The sequence below is a fragment of the Alligator sinensis genome, unplaced genomic scaffold (genome assembly GCF_000455745.1).
Source record: "Alligator sinensis unplaced genomic scaffold, ASM45574v1 scaffold998_1, whole genome shotgun sequence".
NCBI lineage: Eukaryota > Metazoa > Chordata > Crocodylia > Alligatoridae > Alligator > Alligator sinensis.
The window spans coordinates 487445-501908 of NW_005842630.1; the positions used below are offsets into that span (position 1 = coordinate 487445).

Below are 14464 nucleotides of genomic sequence, written 5' to 3' on the forward strand. Positions count from 1 at the left end.
CTCCTGTCATCCAGCAGGGAGTTTGGGGGCCCGCACCCCTGGAAGGAGTCCGGCACAGCCCCTGCAGCCCTCCCAGGGGTGTGGGCGGGCCCCCAATCTGCCTGCCAGATGACAGGAGGCTGCTGCTGCCCAGCAAGTGACAGGAGTTTTGCTTGTTAACAACTTGAGGTGCAGTTTCCCAGAAACCTCTGTACCTATCTCCTTGAAACTTGGCAGGCTTCATGCCCTCAGAAGGGGCTACCATCCTGGCAAGTTGGCAGGAAATGACAAAGTTTTAGGCGTTTAAATGATTCCCCATTATAGCCTATGGGCGAAAAATTGAAACACTGTCGAAACAGCTCTGATGAAATGAAACAGAACAATGCTTTCAAAATGAAACGAAACACTGTCCTGTCAAAACAGAATTCAAAACAGAAACAGAATTCAAAGCGGAACGGTGCGGTTTCGCACAGCCCTACTTTTCAGTAAGTATGTGATGCTTCTACTCTTTGCCAGCTCCTAGAATGCGGCACTGAGTCTCCACTACTGCAGGACCTTCTCTATTATACATCTTTCAACTTCTATTTTTAGTGCCCCCAAATCTTAATAGTGCATAAAATTGCTTGGTTTCCTACTCAAAGCCTTCCTTGGCAGCAGTATTGAGAAACAAAATCCTTGATAGTGATCAATGTCCACAAGTTCTGAATATCAACTACTGAACAGGCAAAACCAGGTAATTTCACTCTGCTGCTTGTCAAAGTTTGAGTGGTTGCCTGTCTGAAGACACAGTGTATATAAAGGAGTAATACACAGTATTAAAGGAGATTGCCTTTGTCCTTAATGACTACAACTCCAGAAACAGTCTATCTTGGTATCCAGGAGCACTTTAAAGAAAGAATTAGCATGTCTCTCACTGTTCTACTCTATTCTTGCCTAGTTCACATGACCAACATTAGAGATAACCATTATTTTCCCCTTGAAGAGGCTGCAAATATATTACAATTCACATGGTGATACTTCCCTACCCTTAATATCATGTCTTGTGAAAGACCATTCTGCCATCCCTATAAACATCTCTACAAAGAAAGCTTAAGCTCTTCAACTGGTTAGATTCAGTTAACAGCAAAAGGAAGCAGGACAACGTGGAATGAAGTACAGGAATTTTATTGCCAAGGAAGAGTCAGACTTTATAGTTCCAAAAAGATGGTGGAAAACAACACATTTGAACAATTCAGGAAGTCTTCCATGTCAAAACCCCCCCAAAACCCTTTAAGTGGAAAAGCCATACAGATTTATTAATATTCTCTTTCTTTTAATTCCATCTCAGAACTCAAAATGGCATGGCCTGTGAAGCCATTTTGCTTGGCATACCACAGCTGGCCTGGGCTCTGGACAGGCCCCTGATGCCAGCCATGGAGCCTGGGCTGCTCACAGAAGGCAGCAGGGAGGCTGCAATCAGCCGCATCAGGGTCCATGGAGCCCCGACTGGGCTTGCTGCTGGTGGCAGGTGCATGCATGCCTCAGGGTGAATGGCAGGGAAAAGGCTGTACTGCCACAAGGATCAGGCCCTTTGTGGCTTCCCCACTATAGGCCCCTGGCATACCAACATTTTACAAGTTGAGGTTGAGGGGTTTTTGGGCACTTTGCCCAAAAACGTTGCCAACCCTTGCTCTAGCTACTCAAATTTCTGAAGACAGGACCATTACATAGAAGCAACGTAGAAAAGAAGATAAAACAACAGAATGCATGCTGCTCATTTACCATATTTCGTTGAATACAGGATGAGATTTTCCCTCCCAGTCAACCTGGGGGAAAAAGTCCTTCACCTTATAGTTGCATACAAGGAAATCTCACTGATTATACTGTCTATTATTAAGCTGTTTCCAAAAACAGCATGTGCTGAGCAATGGCTACCAGTTATAAAGTTGATTAAACACAGCTATCACTAGGCAAGACATGGCACACATTGGGTAAACATACTGATGGGAACCTACCACAAGAACAGATTAGCTTAGCCCATCTGAATAAGACATATGGTAGTGCCCATTAAGCGCAGTTCCCCATACCACTGACTCTTTTTAAAGTCATGATGAACCACCACAGTGTATGCAGTTCACCCAGAATCCTTCTGTTGCCACATCTCTCAGCCTGGTGCATATTTGTGTGGTCCCATGCTCCTCCATCTTACAACCCATGGGAATGAAAGAGTGAAAATCTCCATGTTGCTATTATCTTGAATAGAAATGAAGTAAGAGTAACTATCAGAGCTCTAAGCATATCCTTTCAGATACCAGGCTTTATAACTTTACCTTTTCTAGGTACACACAGTTAAGCAGTCCTTCACATTTGTCTCCCTCAAAGCTCAGATCAAAGAATTATTTAGTGTATTGGGTATGTGTGTAATGTTAGCAAAAGTTGTTCCACATCAGAATGAAAGGGCTAAAAACTAATGTATGTTACGTGGCCTCCCCACCTATACCATTCTGAACTTCAACTGTCTCCAACACGGCAAACAAATTTCATTTGCAAAACTCCCATAGCATCCTATAACCCATGAAAATGCAGGAGTGAGAATCTCCATGCTGCTATTATTATAATAATAAAGGAATAGTAGCTACAGAACTTTGAAACAGTAGCATGTCAGCTAACCAGACTGCCAGAAATAGCTGCGCACACTTCACAGCCATTCTCTCCTTGAAGTAGAGGTACTTGGGTATATCAGAGAACAGAAAAGTCCTGGAGAGATATCAGTTACCAGACAGCACAAAAAATATAACACATCATAAACAGATAAACTAGTTAGTCTTTCTTCTCCTTGCCTCCTGACGAACTAATGTGGCTTACTCTATTTTAAAGATTCAGTCTCTTTGTAGGATCTGTGGCTTTAGCATGACTTCCAATTGCATGAAAAATATACCAAAGAAAAAATCTTTCAGCAGTTTAGCCAATGAAAATAGGCTGGAATAATGAATTGTGGAACAGGAAAGATAACAAAATGTCTTCTTATACAAGGGCCATCTGCATATTAGAATTGGATGAAGACAGTGATTAAGCACTGTCACATTCACATTAGCCAAGTGAGTCTTGTTATCTTTTTCACACCCATGAAGCAGATCTTCAAAAGTCAGACCAGGAATGGGGATGAAGAGGGAGGGAAGGAAAAAGGCAAGCTGTAAGCTATTCCTCCCTCTAAGCATGCAATGGTGGCCTGTCAGCAGCAGTTTGGAGATGCTCTGAATCACTACTGTAAAAAGTACAGAAGCAATAATTTAGTTTTCCATTCCTACTTTTTTCAATGGTGCTTAATTTTTATTTTCACTGCAACTTTCACTGACAAAGAAAACTATACAAATGAGTTGTTATTCAACCTCTTCTACATCAATATTAGAGGCCCAATTTTTTATTTACAATTTACATTTTGGACTAAAACATTTTATACATCATCTCAGTAATAGGTTTTTTTTTTACAGTGCCATTTATCTATTTGTTTCTCAGCTCCCTGTGTACACTGAAAATAATTAAACCTGCTCTGGCAAGGTGAATAGTATTTGCTAACCTAAAGCTGAAACTGATTACAAATACTTGGATGCGGCTTAAGCCTGCAAACTAGACATTTTGGGAACTTAATTAAGCATATGTGAAAACACAAATCAGTTGTGTTTTAGAGTTCTAACTGAACAGTCCCTGCTCTGGTAATCCAGATCTATGGTGAGACTCTGGAGAACGTTGAGTATTTCCCGTATCTCAAAAGCTCTCTCTCGCAGAAGGCTGATATCGATGAAGAAATCCAATATCACCTCAAATGTGCAAGTGCAGCCTTTCGATACCTGAAGACATGGGTGTTTGAAGATCACAACATCAGATCCAAAACCAAGCTCATGGTTTATCAAGCTGTCATGATCCCCACCTTGCTGTACAGAGCTGAGTCGTGGATAACATACAGGAGACATCTAAAGTTGTTGGAGAGATACCATCACTGCTGCCTGCAGAAGATCCTCCGAATCCAGTGGGAAGATAGACGCACCAACGTTAGCGTCCTCCTGCAAGCAAATACCACGAGTATTGAGGTGATGTTCACCCAACATCAACTTCATTGGGCCGGACATGTCATCCAGATGTCTGACTCCAGACTCCCAAAGCAAGTTTTATTCTCCCAGCTCAGCCAAGGTACCCGCTCAAGAGGACGGCAAAGAAAGTACTTCAGGGTTGTCCTCAAGGCCAACTTAAAAAAAACGCAACATTGATGATAACTCATGGGAGGCTATTGCCCAGGATTGCCCCAAATGGAAAAAGAGTCTGCTGCTGGGATCTCAGTACTTTGAAGCCTCATGACAAAAACAGGAGATGGAAAATAGGGAGCGGCAGAAAGTGTGTTGTGGACCAAATCAAATATCCGACGCCACCCACCAAACATGAAAACACACATTTGAACTGCAGTATAGTCTGTCAATTATGGATAGGCCTCTTCAGACATTCGGATGCACAGATAAGGCAATCATGGAAGAAACATACTTGACTGCAAGTGATTGCCGAAGAAGGAGAGTTCTAATTCAACTATCTACACTTAATTCATTAATAGAAGCTAGGCAGCTGAGTGATTACTTAAATTTGACTGGCACAGAACTGTAACATTGCCTTAAATGCAATTTCATCTTTTCACTGAGAAGCATGAATCCAGATTTCCTCTGCCTCATAACCTTTTCATTCTAACATTCTAGATGCAAAGTTTGTTTTTGTGGAAAGTTAGAAAAGTAAGTCTGACTACTTGATTTATTCAAACTGACAGTCTCTGGCTCAAATACCATATTTACCCAAATAAAAGATAACTTCACATTCAAGATGACTTTCCAATAATTAGATTCTACACATAGAAAATTATAAATCCCACGTATAGGATAAAATTAAATCGGAGAGTTGTCCATGGAGGAGGTAGAGGGGGAGGAAGTGCAAAACAGCTTAACCCTCACACCTTGCTCCTCTACCACTTACACCTCCACCAGTCCCCTACCCTTTACTTATTCCCCCACCTGTACTCCTGTTGTCTGACCCGTAGTCCGCTACTTGCCCCCTCTGCCTGCACCCCTGCTGCCTGTCCCCAAACCCAATCCCCAACATTGCCTGATCCCCCACCAGGCACTTCTGCTTGATCACCAATGCTGTTCCATCCCCTGACCCATGCTGCTGAATGGCAGCAGCTGGCTGAGGATCTGGCAGCAGCAGCACTGGTCAGGGAATGGGGGAAGGGAAAGTAGTGCATTACTGCCCCATTCCTTGACCCTTGATGCCCTTTGGGCAGCAGCATGGGTCAGGGGATGCAGTATCAGTGTGAAAAGGGTAGTGGGGCAACAGGTGCACTGCTCCCCCATCCTGCATTGACACTGCTACAGCATCCTCTGAACCATGTTGCTGCCTTTTCAACAGCACAGGTCAGGGGATGAGGCAGAAGCACACTGCTGTCCCATGCCTCATCTCCCACGCAGGCTGCCACCTATCCTGGACTATACCCCTGGGCCCTGACCTGCACTCACCAAACTGTTGCCGTCTCCAAGCAGCAGCAGCAGCAACCCTGGGAACTCCAGCTCTGGCCCCGGGGTAAGATTGGGGCCAGATCAGAGCCAGAATGCTGGTATGCAAATCCAAAACAATGCTTCTTTTCCCCCTAGGTGACAGAGGGGGGAAAAACCCCTCATCTTCAATGAGATAGTTTGATGAAAAATACTTAATCTTGGATGAAGTATTGTGTTTGGTAGTTTAAATTTAAATTTTCAAACTTGGCATGGCAAATTCTTTGAATGGGAACATTCAACCCCAAGTTTATAAGACAAATCTCAAGCATTTGATTTACTGTAAGCACAATATGAATTATTTACTTGAACTATATTGCCTCTGAAGCTTTTAAAGAAAAATGGAACTCCACAGCACAACTATGTAGTAGAAGAGTTAAAGGAAGAGAAACACCCACAATAATGTAGTGGTCTCCTTTCAGATGGTCACAATTTGTAACTGGACTCGCTTATGTAGACTGAACTCGTTTGTGTATAGTTACTATAGCCACATACTAAAGACAAAATAAGGCAGACAGTCTTCTTACCTTTATTCACCTTGAAGGTCAAACTATATAAGCATGGGATCATTACACTAACAGAATGCACATAAGAACACAGATAGCCCATTGGTATTCAGCTTCTAAACACACAGCTTTGTTAAATCTAATCTCCAGACCAAGAAAAAAAAAAAGTTATCTTTGACATCTTACAAATTAAGGATTGATGGCAAAGCATATTTTATGAAACAGTAACCAAACCCGTCACTACATACAAATGCAGGGGTCCATCATTAATTGCAACACCAGCTCCTTCACATATTTTTCCCATTACAAACACTTAGGCATGAATGAACTTCAGGATTACTTTGTTAGCCCCCACAAATGTCTCATTTTTGTAAAAGAATTATAACAAACAACTCCCAAAATACCCTTCTCTCAAATACCACTTGATTGAAAACAGTTTACAAAAATGTGCTTTAAAAAAAAAAAAATCACTCTAGAGCAAGAAAAAGGTAAAATTTACCTGAAAAATATGGCAATGAATAAAGTCAAAGGAATGGCAGGTTGGAGTCAGAGGAATACTTTGCAGGTCACAGAGTGGCTACTGCCAGCAAGACTGCCCCTTTCAAATTATGAAGTCAATTTCCACTTCAATGATGGATAGTTTAAAAACAAAAACTCAAAACAAACAAAACAAAACAAACAAAACCACCAATAGGATTTGAAAAATGATCATGAATGGTGCAATAGAAAAATTTCCATTATAATTTTCTTTAGAACTGCTTGGTTCTAACACCATTCATGAGAATATACAATCCTTTGTGAAACTGTATGAGTTATAACAAAAAGTTTGATTTTCACGATATAAATTAGATTTACAAAAACCCACCCTGAGAAATAAGAACTTCAGCACACTAAAGAATGTGTAATTACTAAAACTGAACGTGCACTTGTACAAGATAATCTCAAAGCACAATAATTCTGTAGAACTACACATGGATAGTATTTAAAACACATGACTAAACAGATAAGTCAGGGAATAGAATAGGTAAGACTGACTTTACAGCTATGTTAAGAATCACATACTAAGTCCCACCCCCGGGGTGCACAGAGTGGCAGGAGTCACCCCCCCCTGACACTTCAGGCTCCGTTATGCTGCAGTAGCCAAAGCTTAGGTGCTGCTGCAGCAGGCAGGGGGGCTGTGGATCTGGGTCCCTGGCCCCGTAGCCCTGGCAGCTGGGGGAGGGCAGGGGAATGTGAGTGGGGATGAGGGTCCTGGACCTGCGTTCTGTGAGCTAAGGGGGCTGGGGGAGCTCTGATTTTGCATGATAAAAAACCCAAATCAAATACCAAAATTAATGGTATTTATAATTTATTATAGTGATTGAGGCACTGGTAGGCTTCCAAACTGCTTTAAAATTATATCAATAAAACATTGTGTTCATACATACACACACAAAATGCAAATTCTCTGATAAAACCCCTGAAATCCATGATTAAAATGAAATGCCACTAACACACACACACACACACACACACGCACACAGAGTGGCATTTCATTTTAATCATGGATTTTGGGGGTTTTATCAGAGAATTTAAAAAAAATTACATCAGAGAAAACTAGGATCCCTGGCGATAATACTTAGTAAGGCCACGAGCCTCCCAGCAAGGAAGCTCACCCAGGTGTGAAGAGCAGGTGGCCCACCTGGGCCAAGAAGGGAAACAAGAGATTGCAGCTGGTGCTTCTTAGGTGGCTGCACTGCCAGCACAGCACTAAATGTTGCTGCTGGGGCCAGCTGAGGTCAAGCAGCCTGGAAGAGGAGCCACAAGGAGGATTTTTCTTCTGTTCATTTGACATTTATGTAATTTGCATGAAAGCTGTGCGTGCTTCCTTAAAGACAGCTCTGAGGGTGCAGACAGAAGTGACACTTTTTGCCCTGTCTGGCCACAGAAAGCAGTCTATAGCTGTGACCAAACAGAAGTGTGTGGCTGTAGACCACTTAAAAATGGCCGATCAGGTGAAAATCTGAACCCTCACTGCACAAGGGTTCATATGAAGACATTTCGAAATAGTCTTCCATAACTTGTGTCTGAACTGCCACCCAGCCTGTCACTGTTTCACAATGGGAAGGGGAAACGGGAGCAGAGGGAGTTCAGTCTGGCGTTTTTTTAGTCCCCGCTGGAGGGTGAGGCGGGTGTACTGGAGCCCCCCCACCTAAAAAATAGTGTTTTCCCATTCTGAAAACAGGGAGGGCTGAAGGAGTAGGGGCTGTTGTTAGGGGAAACCGGCTGCAACCAGTAGCTAGATTCCCCTCTCCCCTGGAACTAACAGAGAACTTCTGTTTGGCCTGGGGGGTGGCATTGCAACTCCGAACACTTCCTTCAAAAATATCATTTACAGCTGGGTGAGGTACTTCTGTCTGAACCCTAAGAGATAAGAGGCGTCTGAGAAACTGTGAAGCCACAGGAAACCCAAGGAGCCAGAGATATGTACAGCAAGCAGGAAATTGCTCAGAAAGCTAAGTAGCATTTTATCTGTTGAACTTTATTTAGATTTGCATTTCTTACAATTGGAGGGTGCAGCTATAGCCTAGCTCAGCTGCAGCTGAGGTGGGGACTCTGAATAATGGGTCCTTAGCTGAATATTGGGTCCTAGTGACAGTAAAAGTGGTCGACTTGGGGTGCCCAACCAAACATACCAAGCTCTGCCCAAAAGCCATCCGTGGGCACATACATACTACAATGTAAGTACAGAAAGTGGTAGATTTAAACTGTATTTATAAACGTATTAACATGTACCGACTTGAGCCTTTGAATACTCAACAGCAACACTATAATGACAAACTTCTATTGAATTTCCCGGCACTCCCCTCCTAAAAAAAACATGGAAAAATAAAATAGTCTTCATCTTCCAGGATTTCAAAGGTTTCCTGATTATCAAAACTGAAGTTGTATCACCACAGTGCTACTGTTACAATGTGGAACTATTAGATTGGACATTATGAGACTATTCTACCCTGTCCATCTTAGGAGGGAATCCTTTTCCCTGCATGCCATGTATGACCAACATGTCGCACATGGCATGTATGATTTTTGTCTCAGACCAACACGGCTACCAAGTACACCCCTGAAACATGGAAGATGCCGAATTTTAACCGATTTTGGATTTTAAACTTCACTGCAGAACAACAAGGAAGTTTTTTTACCTCCTTGTCTGCCATCCAACACCTCCAGGGAAGGAATTCTACCTGATCAACACATCAAAAAGCTATTCAACACAGCTCACAAAGACACTCTCATGGACCCAGAGGGACATCCTTCCATCTTCAGCTCCCTCTGTGCAAAAATGAAGTTTATTTCCTACCTATGGGGACTTTTTACCATCTTGTATCATCTACACTTTTCCCAAAGCCTGACAAAGGGACTTTGATCCCAAAACTTGCAGAAAAGGACAATTTTCTTGCCATTTTACAATTGGTCTAATAACAGGTATCATTTTGGAACCAAGAGTTCTAGTTTTTTGTATGTATGACCAAGGAAGTTGACAGCCATCATCAGACTAAAGTCCTGTAGCTGCAAACTACAGCCAACTTCTGAACAACTTATTTAGCCGTAATAACCAGCACTCAAAAATGCAGCCCAGCAGAAGATTACACGTATTCATTCTCAAGTTATAGGCCACACATTCCTACCGAAGGGAGCTAAAAAATATCTATGACCCAAAGTTGGAACACGATTTTTGAAAACTAAAACTAAGTGAAGACAAATTTCTTACAGAATCAGACAAGGCAGTTCTCTTCAATGGAGTCTGTTTCCATGCCAACTTTCAAGCTATTAGTTTTGGCTTTTCACATGAAATTTAATAAGTATTTTACCATTCTTATAATCAAGGACAGCTGAACTATTCACTGGCGGAACTTTAAGAAAAACTGAAATTTAGGACAGAGATATAGCTTGGGAAATTTGTCTGAACTGCAGAAAAATTTCAGAAACTTCTGAACAACTGGGAAAGATGGAACAACTAAGATAAGCTAACACTTAAACATTTAAAATAATTAAAAGAGACTGAGCATTTAACTGTGAGCAAACACACAAAGCTTGCAAGAATACTCTGCTACTATTCATACATGTAGTGAACAGCAATAACATCTCATTGCTAGAGGTACACCAATATATTGGTTGGGTAGCAGATCAGCACAGACAAAAGGGAAATGACGCTATTGGCTTTTTTTGGCTGTTACAGCTGATAATGTTTACTAATAATTATGCATTCTGGCCAGGGCCCCGGATGCCTGGGTTCCCTCCCACAAGCCAGGATGACCTTGAGTGCAGAGAGCCCGATTCGGTCAGATGCAGGGGCCCAAGCCGTTCTCCATCCTCACCCCTATTCAACCACTGGTGGGCCGGGCTGAGCTGGACAGGCATAGTGTCCCGGGTGCTGGTGTGGCACAGACTGTGGGCTGGGGCCAGCGCTGTAAAAGGTGGCAGGTGCTGCAGAGATGTAACTGGGGAGGGGAGAGGCAGGAAGAGCTGCCCAGCCTGGCGTAACTCAGCCTGTAGCGCCTGAGGGTCTGCACTCCAGGGGCAGCTGCTCCCTTCTGTGTGCAGCAGGGTCCTCCCTTGGCACCTCAGCTTAGCTGGCTCCTTCCCTTCCTGGGGCCAGGGCCATTCAGCCTCCTCTGCAGGGCACGGGGGCTTGCCCTGCCTCTGGCAATGGCAGCACCAGAAGGGAGAGGGGTCTTTCCCCTGCTGAAGTCCAACTCTTGGGACCTGGAGCCAGGCTGCAGGGGAGGAGTGGCCTTATCTCTCCAGGCCTGGAATGGTTCTGTGGCCCTGCCCTGGGCAAAGGGAGGAGATCAGGGAGCCTGTCCCAGAGACCACCCAGCCCTGGGCACCAGGAAGGCTCACACTTTCCCCCTCAGTCCTGCTGGGCAGGCTCAGGCAGCTGCACCCAGACAGGGGTTCAAGGGTGTTGTGCAGAAGAGCAGGGGCTGAAGGGCTCTGCACAGCCAGCTGCAGGCACTACTAGGCCAGCCCCACCTGCTGCAACTGGCATGGGCTGCTTTTGCATGTGCTCCAGGGGTGGTGGGGTGCTTTAGTTAGAGCAGCTCCAAGAGCCGCTCTAATCAAAGCACCACAGTGTCTCCTGTATCAGCGTCCCTGCACTTAAAAATGGTGGCAAGGGCACATAAACTAAAGCTCATTTGAGAAGCTTTCGTTCAAGTGCCCCTACTGCCATTTTTATGCACAGGACACTGATACACAAGACACAGGAGGCTGCTGGAGTGTGGCAAATACCACATTCCAGAAGACTCAATCGACTGAGTCTGCTCCAACACGCTGGAATTCGTGTGCATTGAACAGCTTTGCTGCTTGTGACTTTTGGCCCTGGGCTGTGTGTGTTATAAATGCAAAACAAGCAAAAAAAGATTAATTTATGCCAGCAGTTTAAAATGCCTTTCATTTTTACTGAATATCAGTTATTGGATAGGTAATGACTGATACGATTGGTTAATAATCGGCTATTGACATTGGCCAAGAAAAATCTTTATTGATGCACTTCTACCTATTTCTGCTAACTTAAATTATGACTCAGCAAGCACAAACTCTTAAAATTCATCAACTATTATACTCTTCATAGTAAAAGATGAGGACACATCCAGAGCCAGCCCTGACACTCTCTCCTTTGTGCCAAAAATGCTACATTTGATATGCTGATGGGAACCCACCACAAAGATAGGTTAGTACAACCCATCTGAATAAAATACTGTCCATTTTGCTCAGTCCTTCTCAGCACTTTTTCCAAGTCATGGTGAACCACTAAATTAAATATATTTTGACTTCCTCTTCACTCAGCTGAGCAGTGCCTTTCTTTCCCATTTCTAATGATTCCTGTTTCTTCACGAGCCTTAAGTGTCTGGTAAACATCACCAAACTTCTACGGAGCTTAAACTCTATCACCCCTTCTCTCAGCTTATCGCATATGGTTAGTGTGGGGGGTGGAGACAGAGCAGGCAGCCTTGCACCTCATCTGCATATACATTTTTGGAGGGATTTGCAACAAAAACACCCAGTTTCAGTCATGAGTGGGGGTCTAATTAGTATGTGGATTCTTTGGTGGGTGGGTGGGTGGGTGGGGAAATCTGGAGCACATACATGCAGAGCAGTGCTGGGCTACAGGATCACCATGGCTTGAAATGCTGTTGACTCTGCTGGGGCCCAGCTCAATGAACTACACAAGTCATGAGCCTTTTGGCTCTACACTAACATCATGCATAATCTCTACTATGTGTAAGTAGCTATAGAAGTAGTAGAGAGGCTTGTGTGCTCCAATGACTCTCACAGCTGTTGTCTGGAGTCTTGTATTCCTGGTAGGGTCTCCCTTGGCAAACAGGTCTGAGGTGAGCTCCCAGACTAAGCATGGTCCAAACTCCTGAAGACCCCAATTGCAGAACAAGTGTACTTGAGGAGCTGCTGGTTCTCTGTGGCTGTGAAGGCGGATGAGGGCTACAGAGGGATGGAGGTCTCCAGTTGTCCTGGACATCCTTGCCACTGGGTTCAGGATTCCTTGTCAAGTTCATGTGATTGTCATTTGCACATTGGCTTTCCCATGTTAAAAGATTTCACACACAGGCCTATGACAGGGATGCTAACATCTCCCACAAACCAAGTCCTGCAGTGATGGACAAGCGGTGGTGGGAGCAGGAACAGTGATCTCTGGCAGTCCCTAGTCACAAATCTCCACATAGGTGGCAGTTGTGTAATGGTCATCTTACACTCACCAAGACAGAAGTACAATTCCACGACTATGGCCATGACTGAACAATCCCCTTTAGGATCCCCTCTGCTCACCCTGACTGGGAAAGAGGCTAGAAAAGGTGTCCTAAACATAGGCCATCTCAATCACCCTTGGCTGGATTGCCACATCTAGGGGGATCACTCTGAGGCTGAAACCAACAAAATAAAGTACTGAAATTTACCACATGGAATGTCCACACTGTCATGGACTCCCTGAACAGTGAGTGTCCCGAAAGAAGAATCGCCATAGTAGCTAGAGAACTTGCAAGATATGACATCGATAGTGCTGCCCTAAGTGAGACCTGCTGGAGGAAGTGGGGCTACACATTTTTTTGGAAAGGAAAGTCACCTGAAGAGAGGTGCATTCATGGGGTTGGTGGTTTTGCCGTCAAGAACAAGATTGTCAGTTAGCTTTCAGAACTCCCTGTGGGCATAAATGAATGCCTTGTGACTCTCTGCCTCAGGCTCGGTAACAACCAGTATGTTACGGTCATCGTTGTGTACACCCCCACACTTGATGATGAAGAAGTCAACAAGGAACAGTTTTATTGTGCTCTTGACAGTCTTGACTGCTACTGCCAAGGAAGACAAACTCATCCTCATGGGTGACTTCAATGCATAAGCTGGGCCGCATTCTGAACTCTGGAGTTGCACCACTGGGAAAGAGGGGATAGGGAAAGTCTATTCTAATGGTATCCTCCTCCTCAGCAAATGTGCAGAGCATGACTTGCTCATCACAGATACCATTTTCAGACAGTGACAAATACAAGACCACTTGGAACCACACACGCTCCAATCACTGGCACCATCTTGACTATACTGTTATCAGGGCCTGTGATAGTACCAATGTCCGTATCACCCAAGTCCCGAGAGGTGTAGATGACTGTTGGACAGACTACTGTTTAGTCAGATCAATCATGGACATGCAGCTTGCTCCACACAACACCATAAAAATGAAAGGAATGCAAAACATATTTAATATCAAGGCACTCCAAGACCATGCAAGGCTTTTCAGCAATGCCTTACTGAGAAACTCTCTGACCTACCTGATGACATCAAGAACATCCAGGGACATTGGGAAGAACTTAAGAAAGTTATTCACCAGGCACATGTGCTGAATCCATTGGATGCTCCACTCACCATAACCAAGATTGGTTTGATGAGAACAGTGAGGAAATCCTGGCACTTATCCATCACAAAACTGTGTTCTTCAGTTGGCAAAATGAACCCTCCAACCAGCAAAAACAAGAGGCTTACCACCATCTCAAAGCTGTAGTTCAGAGGAGGCTATGGGACAGCCTCCTAACCAGTGGGGGCGAGAGAAGGCTAAGATCCAGTTTCACTGATCAACATGACATGAGAAGCTTCTTTTAAGCAATAAAAGTCATCCACGGGCCATATTCCAATGACCCAACCCCCATGCACTCCCAGGACAGCTCCACCCTTGTCATGGACAATTCATCCATCAAACAACGCTGGAAGAAGCACTTTATGATTCTAGTCGATCATGAATCTGAGGTCTTAGCTGCCACCACCGAGTCCATCCTTCAACACCCAGTAATAGAATCTCTTGCTGATCCCCCATCCTTCAAAGGAGGTCCGACATGCCATCAATCAGACAAAGAACAATAAGGCGCCAGG

General features: G+C 44.0%; 1 protein-coding gene and 1 long non-coding RNA gene across 3 annotated transcripts in view; both read right to left on the reverse strand.

Annotated features, from left to right (window-relative positions):
- Positions 1-3929, reverse strand: part of ZFP91 (ZFP91 zinc finger protein) — a 22993-nt gene extending 19064 nt beyond the window's left edge. For both annotated transcript variants that reach the window (XM_025215209.1, XM_025215208.1), the window contains exon 1: positions 3887-3929. In XM_025215209.1, the coding sequence (XP_025070994.1) occupies positions 3887-3929 (43 nt within the window). The remainder of the gene's footprint in view (positions 1-3886) is intronic.
- A 31-nt stretch (positions 3930-3960) lies between these two features.
- LOC112551857 overlaps positions 3961-14464 on the reverse strand; it is an 18245-nt gene continuing 7741 nt past the window's right edge. The window contains exon 3 of the long non-coding RNA XR_003096180.1: positions 3961-4019. This is a non-coding gene — a long non-coding RNA (uncharacterized LOC112551857). The remainder of the gene's footprint in view (positions 4020-14464) is intronic.